This window comes from Apostichopus japonicus, chromosome 19, assembly GCF_037975245.1.
Source record: "Apostichopus japonicus isolate 1M-3 chromosome 19, ASM3797524v1, whole genome shotgun sequence".
NCBI classification, from domain to species: domain Eukaryota; kingdom Metazoa; phylum Echinodermata; class Holothuroidea; order Aspidochirotida; family Stichopodidae; genus Apostichopus; species Apostichopus japonicus.
The window spans coordinates 22,215,973-22,241,546 of NC_092579.1; the positions used below are offsets into that span (position 1 = coordinate 22,215,973).

General features: G+C 36.8%; 1 protein-coding gene across 4 annotated transcripts in view; it reads left to right on the forward strand.

Annotated features, from left to right (window-relative positions):
- LOC139959560 (protein CLEC16A-like) overlaps positions 1–25,056 on the forward strand; it is a 95,828-nt gene extending 70,772 nt beyond the window's left edge. For 2 of the 4 annotated variants that reach the window (XM_071957275.1, XM_071957276.1), the window contains exon 23: positions 18,753–25,056. In XM_071957275.1, the coding sequence (XP_071813376.1) occupies positions 18,753–19,339 (587 nt within the window). In that variant the 3' untranslated portion in view covers positions 19,340–25,056. Of the gene's footprint in view, positions 1–11,310; positions 11,337–18,752 lie in introns of all 4 variants that reach the window. The other 2 variants (XM_071957277.1, XM_071957278.1) reach the window with 2 other exon arrangements.
- The last annotated feature ends 518 nt before the right edge of the window (positions 25,057–25,574 follow it).

Consider the following 25,574-nt stretch of genomic DNA (forward strand, 5'->3'; position numbering starts at 1 on the left):
GTTCAAGGAAAATAGTTTGAATGTTGAACCATTTAGTGATGACTACATCCCCATCAACAATAAAGGGGAAGGGGGGAGGGGGAACTCCTGTTTTTCTCCATATTAAGGGTTGCCATTATAATACCTTTCTAGAGTTTAACGTATGACCTTTCCTATTCCATACCTATGTAAAGGAGCTTCTTTTTTTGCCAAGGTATCATGAGGTTAAATTATAAACACAAAATACCAAATATCTTGTTAATTAGCCGACGTCATGGTGTCACAACACATTATTGCATAATATCAATTTTCTTTGTCTGAAAGATTATATTTAAGCAGAGAAGAACAGTCTGTAGTCTCGATTGTATGTTTTATTAATTAATTAATATTTAATACAATTGCAATGTGAGAGGTATGCTAATGACACATATATAAGATCAAGGGTAATATCTCCATTTAAATCTCATCCCAAAGTGACACATACATACCATTAATTGTGATCCTTACGCTACTCCAAACATGTCCCAAACATATTTTGCAGGAGAAACGCCTCAAAGCTTACAAAATTCTGGGGAAAAGGATGAACATTTTCGTCAGAAATATGGCCAATTAACCGACCATAAGCCACGCACGCCTGTGATTGTTCTTTACCATTGCATATGCATTTCATGCAGAAAGGTCACGCCGGGTCGCCTGGATTACTCACCATCCCATACACACAGTACAGTGCATTATGTAGTCCTATATGAACGTTATACAACGTTATGCATATCGAGTTGAAAGTCTTTAATACCGCCTTTACAGTTCAAAATTAAACCCTTTAAAAGCGTAAAATGAAACTGAACTTTTACAAAGTTTTGTAATATAAACAAAGAAATCGTGAGTAAAACCATCGGTTTACGGGGGAAAAACACAACCTCATTAACGTGTTTGTCAATCACGTCTGTTTCGTATGTGACGGAGAGTCAGGGACACGGATTATTAAAATTTCAACAACATGTTGACGTGTACTGTAGCTTTAACCTATTTAGAGAAATTTTTCGGAATATACCGAAGGCCTAGAATGCTTTACGACTACAGTGTAGGTCTATAGTCTATCATTTATTGTATTTATGCACCTTGCATTTGCCATGATTAATTAGTTTCATTCACTATGAATGACTACCACACAAACTGCCGTTAGTATTACACTAATGGTCAGTGTTCGATCTAGTGCCCTCTTTTTGGCGTAGCAAAAAAATGCTACACAATAATTGACCAAATTTGTATAGCAATTTTCGCCCAGCAATAGAATTGCACATTTTGCGACTGTTGATTCTAGTAGTATGAACTGGACACTAAACACTCCTATTAAGAGTCGTATCATTTTGTTCTTGCTTTTTTTGCATTTATTCGTGGAAAACAAATAATTTTCCTACTTCAGCCGAGCATCCTTCGCATACATCTTCAACTTCCATTTTTTTTCACTGCACATGGAGAGATTTGATAATTTCTCTTTTCTCATACAAATCGGATAATATGATTCAGTCAGAGCAAGCCCGGAGGTTTAATTGTACAGGTACGACAGTTGTTACGAATCCAGCTATTCTGCGTCCGACGAATGCAATCTTTTTTCTTTCTCTTGAGAAACAAACCACAAACTCACACGTTAACAAGTAGTCATACGCAAAACATAACAAAACACCTTTTGGAAGTAAATCGTAAGAATCAACAGCACACAGTTCAGAGTTAATGCATCCAATACAGAGAATTTCAAGCTAAAAATAGCTTAAAATGATGCTTTTACAAATTTCCTGTGATTTGATTGGCTAATAGTCCCTTACCCATTGTCTATAATGTACTATAATGTACTATAATACTGTACGTACATTCTACTATACTATACTGTGTGCGATATAGACGTACAGAACATCACGTGATAGAGATGATTTCATTGGTTGAGTTTAAAGTATGAACGAGAAAGGTGCGGTTTGAATGCATAATTGTTTGGGAGAACAAAATTGTCAATTGCTACAAAAACGTTAGTTACTCTTTAATTAGGGTTCGCCGAGTCAAAATTCTATCACCTTAGTCCCTCTCTCACTAATAACAATATATATGTATGTATATGTATGTAGACAACATTGGAATGCTAAAAAAACAGATGCAATGCAATATTTCCCTTTAAATTAAAGGGCATAATGGCAGTGTTTTTCATTTTCCAAGGGATACAGCAGAAGGAAGTATTGGGTTTTTGTTCAAGAACTTCAAGCCCAGTGGTAGTGAGGCGAACTTTCGGTCCATTAATCGCCAAATTGCCATGGATATCACATGTGGAATACTAATCACCAGTTGGCTAATTGCAACCATTTTGGATGAGAGGAAATTTAATGGATAATAGGGTTGATAGTGATATCAGGATTTCCATATTTGGATGTGTATGGCAAGCCAAAAATGCCTGATAAATTAGATATTTTTTCCGACTGTCTTGGCTGGTCTGGCGATTTAGTATTTCTCAGGAAGCAGTTATTACGTGGCTATTGTCAATACGGTAATATTTCAAAAATACTGCTTGATACATACATCTTGGAATAATTTTTTTTAGGAGGGAATTAACGAAAAACATGGTGCAAGGGAAATGGTTCTCCTGTGTGACGTGGGACTACTATGATTGCTGTATTGAGCCGCTTCTTGGGGTACCCTTTTGATACCCTCTGTCGATGTTATTAGATATTAAAGGTGGAAGAGTAGAAATAAAATACTTTGCACTTTTCAAGTTTGCCTTTTGTATATAATATGTTAAATGCTACAGTGGATGAAGTGCCCAGGCAACAAAACGTTGATCATCGATACAATTTTGTCACCTACTCATCAATGATTCATTGACCATCACATCGGTGGCAGAGAAAGCTAGACGTGTTTATCAGTTTTGGCCATGAATTGGAACATTATGTTGAGTAATCATACTCAGAAACTTTTCTTAAAAGTTCTGACCAAATCTTAAAAGGCTGCTGTGACGTTGACTTTATGATACGTAGTATTGGTGTGACAGTCCAGTAGGCTATTTTATTTGATCTAACAATGTTACAACTACCCACTGAGATGAAAGCACGCGTCTGATTAAAGATGTTATGTCGTCTCAGCGGAATCCAACAATATCGTATGCTGGAGTTTGGGTGACGTCACAGCCTTCCCTTTTCCGAAGTTCGATTTAGAGCCGATAGTAATTAAGATAGGGATAGTAAAAACGGAAAAGCAGCACAGTAACGATGAGAAATACATTTACGGAAAAAACAACGTACGTAGAAAATATGTTGTCTGGCATCATCGCTTTTAGCAATATATACTGCCGATTTAGCGACATAAACTGCCAATTTCTCACCTTTAATGTTTGTAATCTCGACCTATAGCCATAACAAAGAACTGGGCACCTTTGTTTTGGTCGCAATAGTACGTTCATTCGATCTCTGTGAATGTACCAAAGATTTTGGCGAAAAAAGGACCTCGTCGTGATTGTGTGATTATTTACTACACAATAGTAACGGAAAAAAGTATTGTTTAAACCACGATGAGGCTTGAGAGGGATATTCTGCTAGCCAAGGATGCTTGATTAATGAAAAGGCCAGAAATTTTCTGCATCTTTAGATCAGAACCACATCCTAGTAGCAGTTGTGTGGCAAAATGCCTCTGGTCACAGCAGAGTGAATGTCTTCACAACAAACTTAATTGTATTTTTCTGTTTTCTTTTTCGTTTTCTTTTTCTGTTTCTTCTATAATATTTAACTGTTGCCTTTATTTCACAGACGAAGGTGAACAATTTAAAACACAATCAAATATGTTTATGAAATTCTTAATACAGAGAACCATTACAAGCTATTAAGCAAACATTCCAATTGTTTCAAAGCTGCAATGATCGATCAACAAGACAGGTATACTAGGAAAGTAGATCTTTCCAAGAACCATTATGACATGACAGACCACCCACTGTGCTCTACTTCAGGGATTGAATGGAGTGTGTATCCACTCAAAATCAGTTCCGTTCAATCATGGAGCTATATAGCTCCATGGTTCAATCAACCACATCTTGAGTTTTAGACAAGCTATCAAAATGGGATTTTCCACGAACAGTGTGGAATATTTTTCTCTTCCGAAAAAAGTGTCACCTCGTCGGCCACTGTAATATCCCAAGAAAGACAATAAATTGTCCCTCATCAATACACCAGAGAGTCCGATAGAAGTGGTCAGATTTGCAGTGACACTTTTGTATCTCTTTTCACTGTTATATTCTCACTGCAATTTCATGAATTTTTGGTTGTTGTGAGAAACAAAAATTGGAAAATTTTCTCATTTGAATATAGATGCACCATTGCCCAGACAGTCTGTAAATGATGTTCATGGTGAAAAAAAATTTTTCTCTCACAAAACTAAAAGGGTCACACTTTAAGCCATTAAAATTTGAGTCAAATTTAACCCTCATACATATGTTACCGGTGGGCGGGCGAAAGTTACCATTTGAGCTTGATTAAACGCCGCCCGGCCGTGTTATGATAGTATATGAAAAATTCAAGACTGTTACTTCTTGAATATCGTTACTTATCTCCCTGTAAGTACCTCGTAATCCCAGTAATTACATTTTTGATATAAAATGTCCCTCCTCTGGCAGGAATACTTTTAAGTAATGCCCTCTGCAAGACTTGTGCGTCTTGAGTCGAAACTTTTGGCTCAAATTTCATCTGGCTATCCCTGGTTTTTCTGAGAAATGGCAGGCTCCAGTGACAAAGAAGAGATAAGAGAAAGATTATCAATAGGCAGGCATTAAAAAAAAAGGACTTTATATAATTTGAGAGGCCTGTGATATTCTACAGTCAGTTTTCTTTTGCTCCATTGGTTTCGTTAATGCATAATTTAGGGAAAATGTGTGGGTTTTTTTGTGTTTTTTTTGTAGAAATTTATACCTCAAACTGGCACAGTTGCTTCAAGCCGCATTTAAATAAAGAACACTTTGAAAGGGATATTGCCGTGGACAGGCGTTGTAAAACATCCTGAAATATTTTGATTGATAAACAATATTCCAAATGTTTGACAGTAGTTGAAAACAACTCTCTTAACGATCTGATCGTCTCTGACTCGAAGTTAGGTCGATCGAATGCTAAACTGGATCCAAGGTATGTGGCACTGGATTGTGATGTCATCAACGGTTCGCACGTACGGTAACATTCCAAGTGTTTGTTACCTGCTGTTATACTCTTCTGGTTGATCTACCCCTCGTAATTTGATTTACATTTGGGACTCTTTTGTAGAAATCTTTTTTCATCACTCTGTGGATAAAAAGATTAAAATATTATATAAAAAGAATTTAAAAAAAAAAATTATTTCCAACTCGATTGCCCTGTCTGTTGCCAGATGCATGTACCAAAGAAGCAACGCAAATTAAAAATAAAATCATATATTCCTCTTGCCACACGACCGAAAGCTATGATCAGGATATGGTTCGGACATAAAATTCGAAGCAACCTTGCTAATCAATTATCGTTGGCCACGGGAACATCCCCTTTGAAATGAAAATTTTCAACACGTAAGCAAAATATTGCCATGAATTGGATATAACTAGGTTAGAAATGAAAGGAAACAGGAATTAACGAAAAATGTACCATGTGGGGGAGGGGGAATATAGCTCATTGAGATTATAAATACCAAGCTTAATATTTATGCACATCTTTTTTTCAATTTTTTTTTTTCGGGGGGGGGGGGGGGGGGCTTTCATTATCATAGGTCATCAAACATTTGCTAAACATATCACAATATGACTGATGTTGTCTAAGGTTTCAGCCCTGCAGCTCTTTGTTTACTCTCTCCGTTCTCGTTATTTCTGCCTATGTAAACAAATCCATACTTACTGACAATGAAGTAAACTGCCTCCTCACGCTAATTCCAAGAATAGTTGAGATCTAATCTCTTTGACCTAATTAACACGCCTTAATATATTATTACCCTATACAAGGCTGAAGTAATTATATGCCACGAACAATGAAACTTTTTCAGAAAACAAATTATGTTAACAATCGTTTCTGATGATGAAGGTTTAATATTTTGGCTGGTTATGTGATGGTGGTAGTTTTTTTTTTTTTTCTGTCCATTTTGTATATAATTACATGAGTGAAATATTGCATCGTTCCAAATAAAGTGTTTTCAGAAAATATCGTTTGATGTTTATTCATTGAGGTATTAAGAAGGATTTTAAGATTAATCCATCACCATTGTTCGGCAGTGTGGCCAAAAGTGACACACACACACACATAAATATGTAGACAGATATTAAAGTATAAATATATACATACATATAAATATACATATACACACATATATATGTGTGTGGGTCTCTCATGATGTGGAATACATCACAGTAACATAGTGTCACAGTCGTAGCCCTCTGTATGGAGAAATGCTGTACATATATTGAATGCCAGGTGCTTGCTTGTTTGCTGTGACAACACATGTTGTAACTTTTAAGAGGATTTGAAGTACTATTGAAGTGGGCGTTATTAATTTATGTGCAGTATCATGAAATTAAGAATGGCTGGATTTACTGGTCAAGATAATCCCAGTTACTAATAAAATAGGTTCAGATAGTCCAGTTCTTACTCTATGCAAGAAGATACAGTATTAAATTACATCTTTTTTTGAGTTTAGTAGAAGCAACAGGTTTTACTTTCAAACACTTGGTCAGATTCTCCTTGTGTTCTTAAGTTTAGATATGCTGCACGAACTTTCTCTTTTCTTTAAGAAATGTATGCCTCATGCCATCATTTGATGACTGTTAAGTATCAATCAGGTACTGGATAGGTTTGTTCTGAACAAAGGATACAATAACAAAATATATCAAATGTTATCTGAGGTTGTGCTGTTCAGTTGTATGTTATTATTAGAACAGTAAATAGTTAAAAACCCTTTTTGAAGGTATACCGTGATTATTAAATGTGTTGGCGGAGCTGGACACTCAAGTACACACATCCCCCGCACTCTCACATCTACATAGGAAATGTTACTGTTGATGAAGGATAAATATACATATCTATATATATATATCAATCTACATATATATAGATCCATATATATGATATGTGTGTGTGTGGGTAGAAAGTGTGCATGTTCTTCTAGTTCACAGACAATTGGAAATGCACTTTCTATAGGATACATCCTTACAACTATTTTTAGCCGTTGTGTCTAATTGCCTAACTAATAAAGTGGAGCTTAGTCAGAATTTATCACTTTTACTTCATGTATGGATTATCATAACAGTTCGGTTTTCATTTACAAATGTGACCTCTGGTGTGCGTGGTGATGTATTTTATGAATATAGGTTGTGTGTTTTTTATAGCTAGCTTCACTCATTACTTATTCCCAACTCCCACCCCTCACCCTCCCTCCTCCCCCCCTCTTCCTCTCCCCTGAACCAAATATGTTTCGACCTTCATAGTGGCAGTAACTGGTTGTTAACAGTACAAATTAACTGTAGAGATGACCAGTAGTGGTTGACTGAAGCACCTTGCGAGAAGGAGTTTTTTCTTTTTTGGAATTGGAAAAAAGTTGTTTTGGCATTTCTTAATTTGTATAATGTGTAAAAGACACACCCATCAACTTTTCCCTTCCACTATGTAGTCACGTTTAACATTATTACATTATTTCATTCAAAATTTTCAAATTTCAGATCAAACACGTCCCTTTCTTTTCCTCCATCCACCCTTTCAAGTTTATCCCCTACGCTAGCGACTAAATGTCAGCTGAAGCCCCACCGCTCACTAGCTTTCACATCAACTTCAATGTGTTGCCAAAAAAAGAAAAGTGAAGGGTTAAATATGGCACGATATTCTAGCAACAAAGAAACCTAATTACACCGACCTTCGTTAAATACATCAGGGAGGTTGGTTTCTCAGAAAGCTGACAGTAATTAAGAAGGCGTTTTATGCATGCGATAACTTTTGTCAGGGTACAGTACTAATCAACCTATGAAGAGAAGATAGTCCACGCTCATTGCTCTCCTTTCATTTTATAACATAAAAAAGAAAGGAAAAGAAAAATTGACGCCATATTGTAGGTGGGTTTATAAATAGCAAACGCCATCCTACACATCTGGGGCTGTGAGTTCTGAGCAAAAGTTTATTGTCAGGCTTCTAAAACTTACATATTATGATTTATGTATGCACTATAGTGAAATACTTCAACGAGATCTCCCCCATTTTCATCATGTTTAAAAACATATATTTATATACACACATAATAAATAAATATAAATTATATATATATATTTTAAAAAATTCAAAGTAAAAAATATGATAGACTTCCAAAAATTTGAAGATCCATATAATTCTGTACCCCTTATATTTCTCTAACGTAGAGTAGATTCAGTCTAAATAATATTGGGGGGGGGATGGAAAGAAATTGCATTTTATTTCAAATTTTGAGTGGCAGAAGAAAAAGAAGAAGTGTTACCCATTATTACGTATAATAAAACACAAGAAGGTTCATTTAAACTGAAAAGTGAAGTATAAATGGTTTTGATTGCATAGACCACATTCTGATGTCCTGAAGAGTTTTCGTTTGCGAAGTCACCCACGTTGTTTGTGTTTCTTTCTGACATTTGCAAACACATTTGAAATGTTTTCTTTTAAACAGGAAATGGAATTGTGAATGTTACAGTAGGATCCTTCCACCACTCTGAGTTTACCAGTGTCATATTTGATTTAAATATAGATTTGTTTTTATGAATCATCTCACTAGTCGAAGTCATTTTGTGAATTAATATGATTCTTGCGCGTGTGTGTGTGGGTGTTTGTGTACGTTAGTTACTTACCCGTTTGTAAAAAGGGGAACAATAGCAAATGTATTATTGCCTATTTTCATTTTATATATATATATATATATATATATATATATATATATGTATATATATATATATATATATATATATAAATATATATATATAGATATATATATATATATATATATATATATATATATAGATATATATATAGATATATGTATATATATTTATATATACAGCTCTATTGAAATCCTTTTAGATTTATCACATTGTGTCTTTTTTGTGTGAAGGCTGTTTTATCAATTTGGGAAGGCTTTCAAATTTAAATGTACCATTCATTAATTATTTCCTGCCCCAATTCTAAAGCAAGTCATAAAAGCAAAAGAAAGATACTTGTAGCTTGTGGGTTGATTAATAATATATAATAGTGGTTAAAACCACCTGCAGCTTTTACGATATGATAAAAACATAAAAGAGTTTTTTTATTTTTTTATTATCTTGATTTCCAAGAATATCTGATAGGCTGTATTTATATATATTTATATACTTGAAATTAATAAAGAACCATTAGCAGTCAAACCCTTCCTTATAGAGTTAACATGAAGGTTATACTCGAGTCTTAATTGAATCTAACAAGGATGATATCAAAGGATAAAGTATTCGAAGGGTTTCAATTACCCCAGTAAAGCAACACAAAGGGATTACAGATCACTCATGCTAATTGAAAGATTATAGCATTTCTAAGAATGTTTCAGAAATTTACTTTACAGTGTAGCAGCCCAATACTGTTTGTTCTCTTCCCTTCCTGTGTGTGTGTTGTGGTGTGCGTGTGCGTACGTAGGTGTGCGTGCGTGTATAGAAGGTTAAACCCGGCCATAGCAACTCCTTTCTGTTAACGTTTGTTGGCGTTATTTGTAGTAACAGCAAAAGGTCCCCGATGTTATATGGAATATCAATTGATTTCATAGAACGTGACACTATAATTGATCAGAATGGAGAGAGAGTATCTCTTTCAAAGTAAAGGGTAAACAGGAAATCGTTTGGCAATAAAATGTCAGGGACTTGGAAATATCAGTTTATAGGATCACATCTGGCCTTGTTTATATTTGGAAGGTACATTTTCATAACTAACGACAGTCCACCCCCCCCCCCAAGTCATCAGATTTTGATTCTAGTCCTTTCACCTCTGTTTTTTTGTTAGTGTGTGTTGTTATGTGATGGGTTTTTTTTTTTGGGGGGGGGGAGGGTTGGGCGGGGTTTGTTGTTGTTTTGTTTTCTTTTGGTAATAATTCTTACCATCTTGAAAAATTAAATTGCATTGATATTAGTTGCATAGAAACAGTGAGGGTTTACTATATATTACTTCACCTGATTATCAAACTAAATTGTGGGTTTATTTCATGCTACTCTTTGGGCAGAGATCCTGCTGAAACAGACCCTATTTTGATCTGTGTAACTAGTTCCTACTTTCTATCGTTGATTTCATTCAAAAGGTCGAGTAATTGTTTCCCGACATCACATAGTCTTTATCGATGCCATTTAAAATTTGTTTTTTTTATTTGGATTCCCATGCCCCTGTTTTTCAGACAGTCTTAACTTTAACTTGATCTTGATTTTCTCGGTTACAGTTTTTGTTCGATTCAGTAATTTATTGGCACTTTAATCAAAACCATATCGCAGCTTACATTCTTGTCGACAATAAACCGCAATTTCTCTTCTGAAAAAGCATTTCAAAACCTGCCGATGGAGGATCGAAGTACGCATAATTTAAATCCCTGATATTCAAACTATTTGGTGGTGATCCCAATAAGTACCTTTTCATCATCTTGGTGACCCTTCTGTAGTGAATGGTGTGCTCGGGGGGGGGGGAGGGGGGGTGGTTTCTCTGGAAGGAGGTATCCCTCCCTTCGCATTTCCCAAATGAGAAGTTTTTGTATTTTTTTAAGGGTGCCTCTAGAGGTCCAAAAATGGTATTATAGCTTTGAAGTATCTTGTGAAAGATTTTTCCATCTTTTGCCACACAAATATTAGCAATTACAACTTTTTCCGTCGTTTTTTAGGGCAAACCTCAAAGAGGATCACGAACCCGATCCACTTTGAAAACCGGGGATTTAGATCATTTGATAGAAAATTATACCCGTTTGATTTAGCTCTGTAATTTGACCCTCAAGTTCATAAATATCCTTGTGTGCACAGTGTTAGATAACTTACCCTCCCCTTCCACCTCCTCCCGTCCCTTTGTCAGACCCATCAATTTGTCCTGGCTATTTATATATATACTTCTAATGCATATTTCCTAGTGTGTACAAATATAGATAACTTACCCTTCCCCATCCCCTACCCTGACCCACCCCCTACCCTTCCCCCTCCCATCAACTTTCCCTCTCTTCATTTTCATTCTTTCTTTCCTCTCTTTACTGCCCATGTGTGGTTGTTGATTTTATATATCTGTCTGCTTTGTGATATTAATCAATTGTAACCAGTAGACCTGCCGGGCAGAGTTCTTTATATATCCTTTCTTGATTCTGCAGGTAAGCAGTGACTCTTTCCTTCCATGGTAGGTCTAGACAATCTCTTCTTCTCTTCTCCATTTTATGTCGTAATTGTATATAACAGTGACATCAAACGCACCAAATATCCCTGCAGTCTTTATACAACAACAGCAACAACAACAAATCCGTCTTCATTCATTGTTTGTGCTTCCGCTTTTTCTGTTCCATTTTGAAGAGACACTCCGATCTGTCGACTGAAATGGAGTTTACTTTGGGATGGTTTCTTCTCTCAGCAGCTCTTGAGAGATGGTCCTCCCATGCACTCCAGAGCTCAGAGTAACTTTCAGCATGCCTTTGGTGCCCCCTCTCCATATGCCATAATGCCCTTAAAGCTCATGATTCGTTACTGAAAGCAACAACTGCCGTACCCCTTTAATCGAGTAGTGGGTGGTACCCTCATAACTATCTGCATGATTATTAACTTGTCGTCCCAAAGTAAAGCAACATTTGAGCCAGGAAAACAGGTAACATTGCAGCTTCCTGGGAAGCCTAGAAGATCTCAGATGTATGGATTTACAAGAGAAGCCCTGAATCTTTCGTCTTACCCTGAAAATAACAAATTTATCTTGTTGCCTTTTCAAATCTTTTGGGATTGCCTTGATAGCTGAAGAAATACTCCAGTGCCTGCCCCTTCAATGAATATCTAAGGCTATTTCTAACATTCTCCTCTGGATACTTTATTATCGAGCCCCGATGCATCATCAATCTCGCTGCCCGTCCGATGGTCCTCTCCATCTTCCTCTCATATCTGTGCATGTGTCTATATAGCTTATAAATGGCAGTGGTGTATTCATAGTGATATCTGACCATGGTGACAATCCGGCAGCATATATATGTCTCTCTCATATATATATATATATATATATATATACATACATATATATATATGTCTCTCTCATATATATATATATATATATATACATACATATATATATGTCTCTCTCATATATATATATATATATATATATACATACATATATATATATGTCTCTCTCTCTCTCTCTCTCTATATATATATATATATATACATACATACATATATATATATATATATATATATATATTTATATATATATACATATACATATACATATATATATATATATATATATATATATACATATATATATATATATATATATATATATATATATATATATATATATATATATATATATATACATATATATGTATGTATACAAGTCCACGTGGATATTGCAGTATCAGCAGTTTCCTTCCTGCATGAAAGCAATGGGAGTAATATATTTGAAGAAAACGGTCTCAGCTTAGTAGGTGTCAAGGAACTATATCTGCTTACCTTTAAATTTGCACAAATTGTTTTTTTCCACATATATTTATGTTTTGCACACAATTGGATGGGAGGGACTGTATTCCACTTTGTGTAATATAGCCTTGCCATTTAAGTACATCATTTATAAGTGCTAGATTTCTAGATTCTGTGCTAGATTCTTCTCCGAGTATGGTTACTGTCCCACCCCACCCCACCATCCACTCCCACTTTCCACACCCTGTGTCAGTATGCACCGTCAATGTAATTATCATGCATTAGGAAGCGTGTCATTTATAAGTGCTAAATTTGATCTTTAAGATTCTTCTCCAAGTATGGTTAGTATCCCTCCCACCCGCCCCCCACCCATGTATCCCAACTTCACATTGCCCTCCTCTCTAGCCATATTCCAAATATAGGAGAATCATATGGATGCAATTGGATGTTACATAAATATCTTTTGTCTATATTTTAAGGGCATACGGTTTATTTTCAATGCACCAACTCTGACTGTATATTATGTATTAATTACACGCAGCTGCTAAAACGTGCCCACTTTGGTACTTCATTGAATTTGCTTAATCTGCTATGTCACGTCAGAGTTGTAGCCCAATCCTGTTTGTTTTCATTTCTTTTGTTTTCTTTGAATTGTTGTTTTGAATGTGTGTTTGTTTTTGGGGGGGGGGTAGGGGGGTTATCTTGTGTTTTTTTTTATCCAGTCATTTATGATTTCTAAGAAAAAAAAGATTGAAGTCAAGCTTTAAACCATAATCTTTGACGAAAGAAAACTAGATTTAAACTTCTTCAGGCTTTTTGTTCACGAGCCAATCGTAAACCATCACCACATTTGTAGTTTTAATCGTTTTTCATTCGTAGTTAACAAAACGGCCAAACAAGGTCCTTCCCTGTAGGATATCCTTAATTGTCCTTTTGTAAGAGCACAAACAAAAACAAGGAACTGTTGGTTTTGATTGTTACGGTAGATGATTCATTGACAGTCAAGATATTTCCTCGTTACCTGAAAAACAAAACGACCATCCTCGATCGGCTTATTAGCTTTACCTACTAAACTTTACTTTCCATTAAAAAACTATGTATTGTTTTAAGGATGTTGTGGTATGAACCTTTATACCGAGTGGGAGATCTGACACTAGAAATGTGAACTTTTCCTGTAAGAATGCTTAATCGAATAAACAGACACGTATGCTAATTGTCTCAATGATATCACACAACAGTTTCGAAATGAACCTTTAATTTTGATTCAATGTGAAACAGAGCTGCTGAAGGAAGAAGTTAGAAACAGCATGAAAGGCAGGGACCGGTATAGCTGATACAACAAACAAAAAATCAAAAAATTAAGAGAATTTGTTTAAACTCCCCACTGCTTACATTTAAAGCTGTCCAAATGTTCAGCCGACTTTACCAAACTATAGTTCGAGAGAGCGTTGTGGTCAAGTGGTTATAAAGGCAGTGGACTTGTGATCTAAGGATTGCAGGTTCGAGTCCTGGCCAGATCATTATGATGTGTCCTTGGGCAAGGATATGTGAACTTCCAACTTTTATTCTTCTAATTAACTCAGAGTTTTAACTCTTTTACACTAGAAATTCCTTTTTTGCTTAGTTTCATCAGCGGCAGCTACGTAGCATCTCCTTCACTCTACTCTTTGATATGTACTTTCCATCTCTTTCACTGTTAAAATGTGCTATCACATTTATTGACAAATGAAAACTTGGCACTGGTACTTCCCCTCCCAAATGTTGGTTTCTCTCTTTCTACCTAAAGCTCAACTAATAACAATACTTTTTTTTTTTTTTTACAGCTACACACTCACATTGTTAAATGCAAGATCTTTTTTTAGGTATTTGGCTTCCCTTTCCTACAAAGTAAACTGATAAATAAGTGCAATGGAAACCTGTTTATCCTTTTTTTGTAAAGATACTTTTCCTAGAAAAATGTCAGGGACTCTAGGGTCATTAGATTACACCACATCAGGAAATCCAAAGAGTGCAGCTATAACAAGACCATTTGGAATTGATATATCAGGGAGCCCTGTAATCACTTTAGATAGAATTCATAGTATACACCTCTAGTTGTGTGTAGAGTTGAGAGATACTGGAGCTGCACTTTCTCGGTGGTGAACTCGCCACAACCTCAAAAGGAGATTAATTTTAGCCCAGCTGACTTTGAATCCACCAACAGAGCACATTGGATCCTACAAAATTTAGGTGGTATTATGAAGCTTGGAAAAAATGAAACAATCTGATAATGACATTTCAAGTTTGTGGGGTGCAATGATACCTGTGTTTGACTATGAACAGTGCATAACTTGGCTACTTCATCTGACATAGCTAATAGGGCTTGGGGGAGGGGGGGGTAACCACAAAGATATCTTCCAGATTGTGTGACTGTAGTGTCGCCAGATTAACTCCAATCCCCTCTTACCCGCCTCCTATGCATGGTCTGATCTACCCTTATCCTTAACATTCTTGCGCTGCGCCCCCCGATGACCCTGTATCCGGTGATTCCCTGCTCTCTTCCTTCTGAATCTACCAGTCAAAAGTCCTATAAGCATGTTGTTTTTTTACCTAGGATATTTGATCCGGCCGCTTCAATCTGTTAATACCAGTTTGTAGGTTAGTTAGATCGGAGTGCATATGTATAAAAGACAGATAAGTATCGTCATTAGTAAATAAATACTCATTAAGTTCTGGGGTTTTGCAGTTTTGAAATGCCGAAAAATGACAACTTCGTTAATAAAATCAGTTTACAATGACTTTTGGTATGAAAACTGCAAGGGTGCATTAATGTATATCCTCCACCCCTATGGTCGTTGACGAGGTGGGATTATGTAGGGGGTAGGTACACTATCTTGCACAGTATTCAGTGATACCCTGAACAAGAAATGGGACTTGAAGTGAACATGCTCCCTCTCCCTCTCCCTCCCCCCCCCCCTTCCAATTGTTTTTTTTTTAGAAGCACAAATTTGACAGCACATACGAATCATTTTGACTACTTAATTGCTTATTTGTCCAGTTTTATTTTTGGTCTCTTCATGTTTTCTTTGACCGAAAGTTACACCAACAAAGAGAAATCCTGAATTTGCATCATTTATTTTTTTGTTTGTGTTTTTTAACAGCTCTTCAGTGTATCTCCCAAGTATTTCCAAGTTTTAAAGAAAATAATCAAATATTTTCAAATATTGCTTTTCTGGATGCTTTGATATGACCCTCCAAATCCTTTCCCAGACAATGAAATGGTTTAAAAATTTAGACAATTAAAGTGTCTTCGAGGGAAACGTTTGATCGATCGAGCATCAAGAGTGGGAGTTAAATGTTTGTTGAATAATATAGAAGATCAGTAAACATTAATTTGACTTTGTAGCAAAAAATTTTTGGGGGGGAAATGCTTCGAGGATGATAGCGAAAATGCTTGTTGAGTATAGAAGATCAGTGACCATTAATTTGACTTTTCTAGCATATTAAATATCTTTTTGGGAAAAGTGTTTTTGATAGCTGTGGAGACTTGTTGAGCATATCACAGCAGTCACTATAAGTTCACCATATACCATCTTTGGTTTCTTCAAACTGAAGTGAGTCTATGACAGGCTGGGGGTGGGTGGGGGTGGTTCTCAATAAACTACGAGGCCCAGAGAAACATTCACAGGGGCTAATTCAGGAATTGAACAATTGTGCAGGGGTAGGTTGGTAGGGTATCTCAAGCCTAAGGCCTTAGAGAAACATTCACAGGTGCTAATTCAGGGCCACAGAGCACCCAAACTCTAGCTATGCCTAGCTTGAAGAACGTGCAGGGGTAGGTTGATAGGGTTTCTAAGCCTAAGGCCTTAAGTGGGGGAAGGGGCGTTGGAGGGGCTAGTACAAGATTGTCCACTTCACCCACCCCTTTCCCTCCTTTGTATTTTGGTCTGCTTATTGGGAAGCCCTGATCAACTATACAGTTACTTGTCCACATATAGTCAAATGTATTACCTTATGTCATGGCTTGGAATAGGACAGTGTCACAAGCTTATAAGTTTAGTAGAATTGGAGTGTTTATCTAGGCAGACAACAACCAAATCCTCTGGCATTAAGCCAGTAAAATATATACCCAAATTTTGAGGCCTGCTTGGGAAACTATATGGACATGAGTGTAATAAAAATGTTATGGGTTAAATGTTTGATTTAACTGGACAAGTACTAATAAACTCTTGGACCTGGCCTCGATAACCGCTCTTTGTTCAACGTCACTTTGTTCCTTCTTTTTGTAAGGCAAAAACTTTGCAAGTGGTACCCCTCATGGTATGCTTCTACAAGCTTGTAAAATGCTTGACTCTTCTCATGTTACTTTGTAAAATCCTTGCCTCTCCTCGTTGTACTCTGTAAAATGCTTGACTCTCCTTGTTTTACTTTGTAAAATGTTTGACTCTCCTTCTGTTACTCTGAATGCATACTGTACATGTATGTATGTTTAATTGCTTCTACATTTTGCACTTTGCAACATCTTTATGGTTTTAAAGTACTTTGAACCAGCAACTTTTAAGGTCACAAGTTGAAACTGAAATGGCTTAAACTATTTCAAATTGTGTAATGTTTCCGTCAGTACTGCATAGCCGCAACTGCATGCAGATGGCTTTTTAATGTCATGATCGACTCAAGGTACCAGTCCACACAAGGTGCCAATTGACTTATGGTACCAGGCAGCACAATCAGATACTGTTACCACATCTCTTGGGGATGTTTAAATAGGAAAGCAATACATATAGATGCATTATTTACATAGTTGTTTGTTGTGTACCTGTCTCCCCACAACTGTCGCACTCTTATTACCTTATCATATGTAACTTATGGCATACGATGATGATCAGTTCACATACAAGGTACGCTCTTATATGCATAGCATTCCATTTACAAGCATTGCATGTTAGTTGAATTGCAATCAAATATCACTCATATGCAAGAGTCCAATTTTGTTATAATTTGTTTTTGCTTATAGCAACATTTTACATCTGCATACAGACATGTATACATGTTTTCATTCCATGTGTTCATGCTGTGTTTAAAGCTTTTGTTTTCAACTTAATATAACATGCATAGAAATGATTGGAAGAATAGGAAAAATCTTGTGCTTAGCAATTAGATCAAAGGCATTGTGTACATATAATTTACCATCACCCCTCCCTCTCCCCTTTTTCTCTCATCCCTCTACCAATTCACTATGTGTGCCATTGTACAGTTACCTTTGTTCACCATGGATCTTTACGATGCATGATCGAATGGCAAAAAGTGTCGTCTTTAGTGAGTGTGCTGATTATTGGATGATGTGATCAAACAAGGCAGATAAAGTAACCTATACATCCCCCTAGCCTGCACTATAGATGGTGTAGATGGCACCCCTTCCTTTCCCCCATCCCTCTCCCAAGCAACTGTGCCGTTGTACAATTTCTGTGTTCACTCTGGGATCTTAATGACAGTCTTGCATGATTTAAACAGCACCAGTGTTGTGTCTTGTAATGAGTACCGTTCGTCTATCATTTGATGATGTAATCAATGTTATGCATAAGTAACCTACACCCACCCCTTCCCCCCCCCCACTCCCCCATCCTATGTATAGGATGGATGGATATAATCGTAGAGGGCATCAATAGTGTGCAACCTTGCACTCTATCTCTATGAATTAATAGCTGTCTCTCCGTTCTGTTTCCAATCTTTTTCTTCTTCTTTTTTTTCCTTTTTTTTTTTCTTTTCTAGAGGAACCTATTTTTCATTTTTTTCAGAAACCTAATTCATACCCAAAGATTGCTTAATGAAAATGTGTCACTTCCTGGACTCCTGGAAATGATAACTATAGTAAAACAACTGTCTGTTAGTCACTTCATTACAACCTGTGCACTGATTTAATGTAGATCGGCCTCATGCAGGGAAGTGAAAGATGCAACCGTTTTCAGAACAGGAAACTGGCAAAGAACTTCAGCCGGTTGAACACTTGTAGGACTGTCGGGTATTCCCTCCACCATCCACCCTTCCCACCCCCTATCCCCCAAGCTTTTTAAGCCCATTATCAATGATATTTCGTTCAATGATGTCATAACACACCATTGTTAAATACCAAACTCTTTTATCTCCTCTTGGATTGCAGGCTTGAAAGACTCCCCTCAACCGATAAGAGCTCCAAGCCATGAGCAGGGCAAGCATCAGGACGGATCGGCTTCTCCAGAAGTAGAGGAGGCTCAGGAAGCCCTATCACCCTCCGCCTACAAAGTGCAAACATTCCCCGATACAACACCACCAGCTCTCTTACCCCCCAGTCTGACTCCTTGCAAGCAACCCCAGACGTCGCTTCTCCATCACCCGGACAGCGACGCATCTCAAGATTCCCCCAAGTTGCTGCCGCCGGCATCGCAGGCGAGAGTACGGAGCCTCACAGGGACCTCCACCGACCTCGACGCCACGGGCAACCACGAGGGAGGAGGAGGCCAGCTGTACCTCTTCAACGACGCCAAAGGACCGCCTCAGGTGAACATGACCTCTGTGTCGGCTTCGTCGTGTCCCAAAGATTCGGAGCCCAACGTGGTGGGTCAGAGTGCCAAAGAATCTCTCCGTAAGTTGAGCAACTCGCAGAGCAAAGACTTGGAGGATGCAATAGAGCTGGATACCATATCCGTAACAGAAGGACCAGTAATAGACGCAGAAGCAGAAGAGCTTCCAACGTTTCAAGATATGTAAATAGCCCCCTCATCACCCCCTCCCCCTCATCATCCCCTCCCCATCTTCCCCTTTACTCCCACATAGCGGTAGAACAGTGCAGTCTCTCCACTTTTTACACAGAGTTTAGTTTACATTTTACTGAACAACATACTTTTTTTAATTTTTCGACTAGCACACCAAAAAGTTATAAAAATACACAATCAATTTGTCTTTCCGTAATCGATACGAATTTAGGAAGTTTGCAAACACTGCAGCGTCATTGAACAGCACTCAGGTCAGTGAACTACGTCAGTATGATGATCTGCAGATTGTAGTTCACTGTTCAGTGTGGAGCTGTATGTGACTTTCATGTCCGCATAACAGTTAGTTTAGTTTAATTTAGGATGTTCATTATTATTCAGATATGTAAAAAGGAAACCACAAAGAACCTTTACAAATAACATCATACATTTTCTTCAGTGCTTGAGATAAATTATTGTTTTGTGGTTCGGTTAAGAGCGTGAATCACTTTGATATGTCAAAGACCTAGGGAAAGGAATATAAAATTTCTTAACAAATGCTCTTTCCAATTTTTATGATATAAGTTCGGTGATTTTTTTATGACGGTACTGAAAGCACCAACCATTCCCACAATTTGTTTGTTGTAAAGAGCTATTTAGATGGGGTGGAAAGGTTGCAGAGAAGTCCTCAAGTTTAAAGCAGGACCCCGGGCCTTTTCACAGGACCCTCAGCCTTATCTCAAGACCCTCAGCCTTATCTCAAGACCCTCAGCCTTTTCTCAGAACCCTCCCAACTATATGATATCTATAATAATGTTTCAGTTTTCAATGGTTGTCCGTTGCCCCGCTTTTACATCTTTCCAAAGAGGCGATTTTGTATACTGCAAGATGAGAAATTAGCTAACAAAACCAAAAATGATGTCTAAAAGTGTGAAAATATGAATTAAGTTATGCGTCACCGAAAGGATTGGTTGTTGAACAAGTTTGCTTTGACAACATGTGGATGTGATGGAATTTCAAATTTTAAGCACATTTCAACATTTTCCAGTGTTTTTACCAGATCAAATAAATGTGAAATTTTGCATCAGTTCAACAGAAAAACTGCTCCAATTTTGGATTGTGCTTAATATGCTTTGCCTTGTCCAAAATGTAACACAAACAAATAAATTGCATTATGTACCGCTCAAAGGAATTTTATGGGAAAGCGCTATAGTGTGGGGTGCCTTGTTCGATACACAGATGACATCTGGAGCTCTCATATTTCGTAGATCAATAAAATTGCATTTTCCACGATATCGTCTGACGCTTTGCGAAAAATGAGCCACACCGTGCACCTGGTCATGGAGTCTCTCATTAAGTTGAATCGCACAGCCTTAAATGCTGGTGACACAATGTTTAATGAAAAATGTGAACCTCCACAAAAAAGAGTTATGGATTCTTTTCAAGTTCTGTAGACTATGAAACTTGTAGCAATGTTTCATTCAGTTCTGGTTTTTGATTAAATCCCCCAAAGAGATGAACTTCCACATTTACCTGAATTCCCTGTTCGTTCTGCCATCCGCTGCCCCATTTCTAGATTTCTTTTTTAGTATAACAGTCCAGTATATTCCCACGAAGGGCTTAATTGACATTTCTTGGAAACGTAGATTGCCAATCACACTATCTATGCAGGTAACCAGTATATTACACTGTACCTTAAAAAAAAAAAACAGTGATTCTGTTATATTGGGCAAAGGAGACTAGTTATTGAATTATGATCCAACATATATATTTTACTATGTGCAACTATACAGTTTGTTAATTCCATGGTAATGTTTTTTTGTTTTTTTTGTTTTTTTGTTTTTTTTAGTTCTCATAATTGTACGGCCTCAGGCAGTTGTATTTCACTTTAGGGAGAAATCCTGACCATAGTTTAAAACTAACTGCTGAAAATCCCCCGAGGGGCATGTCAAAAACAGCACTCTGAAGGAATCTAATTGTGATATAGAAAACAAAAACGAAAAGGTTAATATGAAAATTGGAAAGTGTCAAGAAAAAATCATAGTTTGTGTTCATCCTTTCTCTGCCACAACATAATTTGCTTGTTTCCTAGGAGATAAATGCTTTGATATGGACGTAAGGAAAAAGTCCTAATGTTTGGATTACATTCTCTTTTGAAAAGGATAGTATGCTTAGGATAGTATGATAATGACATATACATATTATGTATTTGTGTACATATATTAATATATATATATATATATATATATATATATATATATATATCCACAATCCAAAACTAACTGAAAACTATGTTGAAGTTGAAGGTTTGTTCTTGGCATTACATATTATAAAACTACTGTATCCTGTTTGTCCATCAATTAATAAAAATCATGACATTTCCTTTCAGTTGTTACATTTAATGTGAGAGAATTGCTGTTCCTTGACTAGACCAAATCCATGGATACGTATATCGATGTTCACATAAATCTTAAAACAAAACAACAGTTATTGCATTCTGAAGTTAAAAAAAAAACTCACTTGTTGAAGAAGAAAGAACTGTGTTGAGGTGATTTCTGTTATGCAGGATTGATTTGGTGTGACTGTGGAGAATATTTCTGTTATGCAGGTTTTGTGTGGTGTTGATTATGAAGTTCGTTTCCTTATGCAGGTTTGTTGTGGTGTTGACTGGACGTTATTTCTGTCATGCAGGTTTGATTTGGTGTTGACTGCCTAGGTGATTTCTGTTATGCAGGTTTGTGGTGGTGTTGACTGCCTAGGTGATTTCTGTTATGCAGGTTTGTTGTGGTGTTGATTATGGAGTTGATTTCTGCATGCAGGTTTGATTTGGTGTGACTTAGAAGGTTATTTCTGTTATGCAGATTTGGTGTGGTGTTGACTGTCTATGTGTTATGTAGGTGTGATGTGGTGTTGATTATGGAGATGATTTCTGTATTCAGGTTTGATTTGGTGTTGACTGTGGAGGTTATTTCTGTTATGCAGGTTTTGTGTGGTGTTGATTATGAAGTTCGTTTCCGTATGCAGGTTTGTTGTGGTGTTGACTGGACGTTATTTCTGTCATGCAGGTTTGTTGTGGTGTTGACTGCCTAGGTGATTTCTGTTATGCAGGTTTGTGGTGGTGTTGACTGCCTAGGTGATTTCTGTTATGCAGGTTTGTTGTGGTGTTGATTATGGAGTTGATTTCTGTATGCAGGTTTGATTTGGTGTGACTTAGAAGGTTATTTCTGTTATGCAGATTTGGTGTGGTGTTGACTGTCTATGTGTTATGTAGGTGTGATGTGGTGTTGATTATGGAGATGATTTCTGTATGCAGGTTTGATTTGGTGTTGACTGTGGAGGTTATTTCTGTTATGCAGATTTGGTGTGGTGTTGACTGTCTAGGTGTTATGTAGGTTTGATGAAGATGATTTCTGTATGCAGGTTTGGTGTGGTAGTGATTATGGAGGTGATTTCCGTTATACAGGTTTGGTGTGGTTTTGAAGTTATTTCTTTTCAATATGAAGACGTGATGTTTCTTGTTGGAGAGTTTTAAGGCATTAAGTCGACCTGCAAGGCAGTTATTTTACGACGCAGCCAGGTTTGCATGTTGGAGAAGTTGAGAGGCTTGTAACTTAACACTTCATGACGACAGTTGGATTTCCAATCTGCAGTATTTCATTTCCTTTTTGATTTCCTCAACATTTGGAAGACTTCTTTCAAGTAGGAAAACCATGGAATTCTCCTGGATGAAAAACACACGACATTTCAGTAAAGGTCTCATTGCTTCTAATGATACCGCCTTGATCCACTCAACCAAAGCACTGGATAGAGTTTATCATCTTCGTACAGATAGTATAACTGTGACCTGTAAGCCCTCACACACACCATGAACATAAAAATTAAAAAAACAAGCATGAAAGTTCAGAATTGTTACTAAACCAACGGCATCATTTTGTTATGACATGATTTTAGCCCATCAAATTAAATTAAATTTTAAACACAGCTTGGGCAATGATGCTTGGTAAGTTCAACAACATACAAAAAATTTGACTAAAAAAGTAAGAACTTTATATGTGGGTTGATAGCCTAGGCTGAACCTACAAAAAAGTACAGCAAACTATATTTTTTTGCCACCAGCTCAGCCCTGTGCATGGGACTACTAGTATGTTTGGCATTTTACTGGCTACCCATACTTGTCAGTCATTGCATAAAGGAACAAGGGATGTTACTTTTGGTAAATACAGATACAATGGCCTTTTTGCTGGTATTTTCCAGCCCACTCTTTGGGTATCAATGGAAGACCATTTACATATCATCAAAACCTAATAGCTAATATCATGTTCTCACTACTTTGCCATGGTTTTTTTCATTTAAATTTGTTTTTTTTCATTTTTTTTTCATGAAAAGTATTGTAGTATGAGTGGCTAGGTGCGTGCTGTGATGTTTCCTGAAGCAATATGAGCAATTGTATCGCATCATCGGAACAATGTAATGATTGGCTTTGACATGCTCCCTGGTGATATGTTCATAGCTTGGAGTACAAGAGTACAGTAACTCTACAAAGGTCAAGAAACCTTTTTTCTGACAGAATCTTCATTCTTTTTTTACCCTTACCAGAGGCAGAAGGAATCCATACAATGGTTAGGTATGTGACACCTGCTTGTAAACACTGTAACTCAAAAAGTTTAATGGTGGATTAACTTCATACTTGGTCTGTGGATCCATCTTATTGAGTACAAGAAGCCTATTGGTTTCTGTGAAGTTCAATGGTGATTTGGGATCAACAATTTCAGTCAAAGTCTGAAAATTTGTTGAATTTCATACATGGTTTGCAGATCCAGCTTTGTTAGTAAAGTCCCCCCCCCCCACTCCCCCCAAAATTGGTAGAGGTCTAAGGTCACATGAGGTCACTTTAGTTTTGTGAAGGGGTTCTATAGGTCTTCAACAGAACATACAGTCATCCAGGAATGAAGTCTGCTTCAGATATTCTTGCTTTAAACTGCACTAAAACCTTCTTATCAGTTTTCACCCTCGGAGCTCCAAGGGGTCAACAGGTTATCTCTAATGGTGCAAATATTGGCTCAAGGAAATCAACAGGTTATCTCAAATGGTCTCAAAATTGGCCATTTTTTTCCTCTTTTGGTTTATACTAGATGACTTTTGCTTTGCAGTAGATTGTGAAAATATTTCACAGTGTATAAACAATGTCATGTAACTCTCATTCATTATTAGCAACTATTGAAGGGATTTGTTAGCTCAAAATTAAGTAAAAGAAACATCCTTTTGTCCTTACAGCTGAATGTCTATATTTCACATAGGAATACTGTTCTTTCTGGATACTGAAACGTCTTGAGATCAAACTTCTATAATGTAACATCCTTACCAGTAAATGACATGGTTGATGCCCACAAGGGAGTCCTACACATAAGTGCTGGAAATCTCTGATCTTTTCTGGTGCTCATTCAATTCTTGGACAAATTTAACTCACCTACTACTCTTCATTAGTCATATAGTTATATTGAATTTTGAACAACTTGTGTGGCAAGGAATCACAGAGCCAACTGGCTGTCTGGTTTTAAGGACATTTTAGGAGACTGCGTGAAAACTTTCAATCCCCCCCCCCCCCTCTGCATTGTTCTCATACTAACAGGGTTAAAAGGAAAAGGTCTTTGCCATGTGGGACAGAAACACTCATCTTTCTAAATGACAACATGACAATGGCGTGAACGGCTATTTTTCTATTTTTCCTTTTTTTTTTACAAAATTTTTGCATTATTGAACTCATCATTGAGACTTCAATGCCCAACAAAAAACCACTTCCCATTTTGATCAATAATGTAGAAATGTGTCCCATTTTTCATATTAACTATTATTTTGTAGTCATTGATTATTTAATATTAGAAATTCTCTAAATAGGCTATGTATAGTAAAAATTGTGACGTTGATATCATTGAAACTGAGACCGAAAGTACAATAACATCAAATGCATACGTAAAGGTTCAAATTGTATATATGAAAAAACCAAATGCATATATGTGAATGCCAAATGTAAGTATGATATAGCACATTTGGTGGCCTCATTATTGGTCACCCAGAACATGGTACCATTTCTATCTCTTGTTTGGCTAATATGGTCTTCATGCATTACAGTAATCTCTTATCGGCTGATTCATATCTGAGATCTTTATTTATGCTTCTAAATATGTTTACATTTTTAATATGAATGCTGTATGATATACAAGCTACTTCTATAGGCTTGGTTGATTTTTTGCATC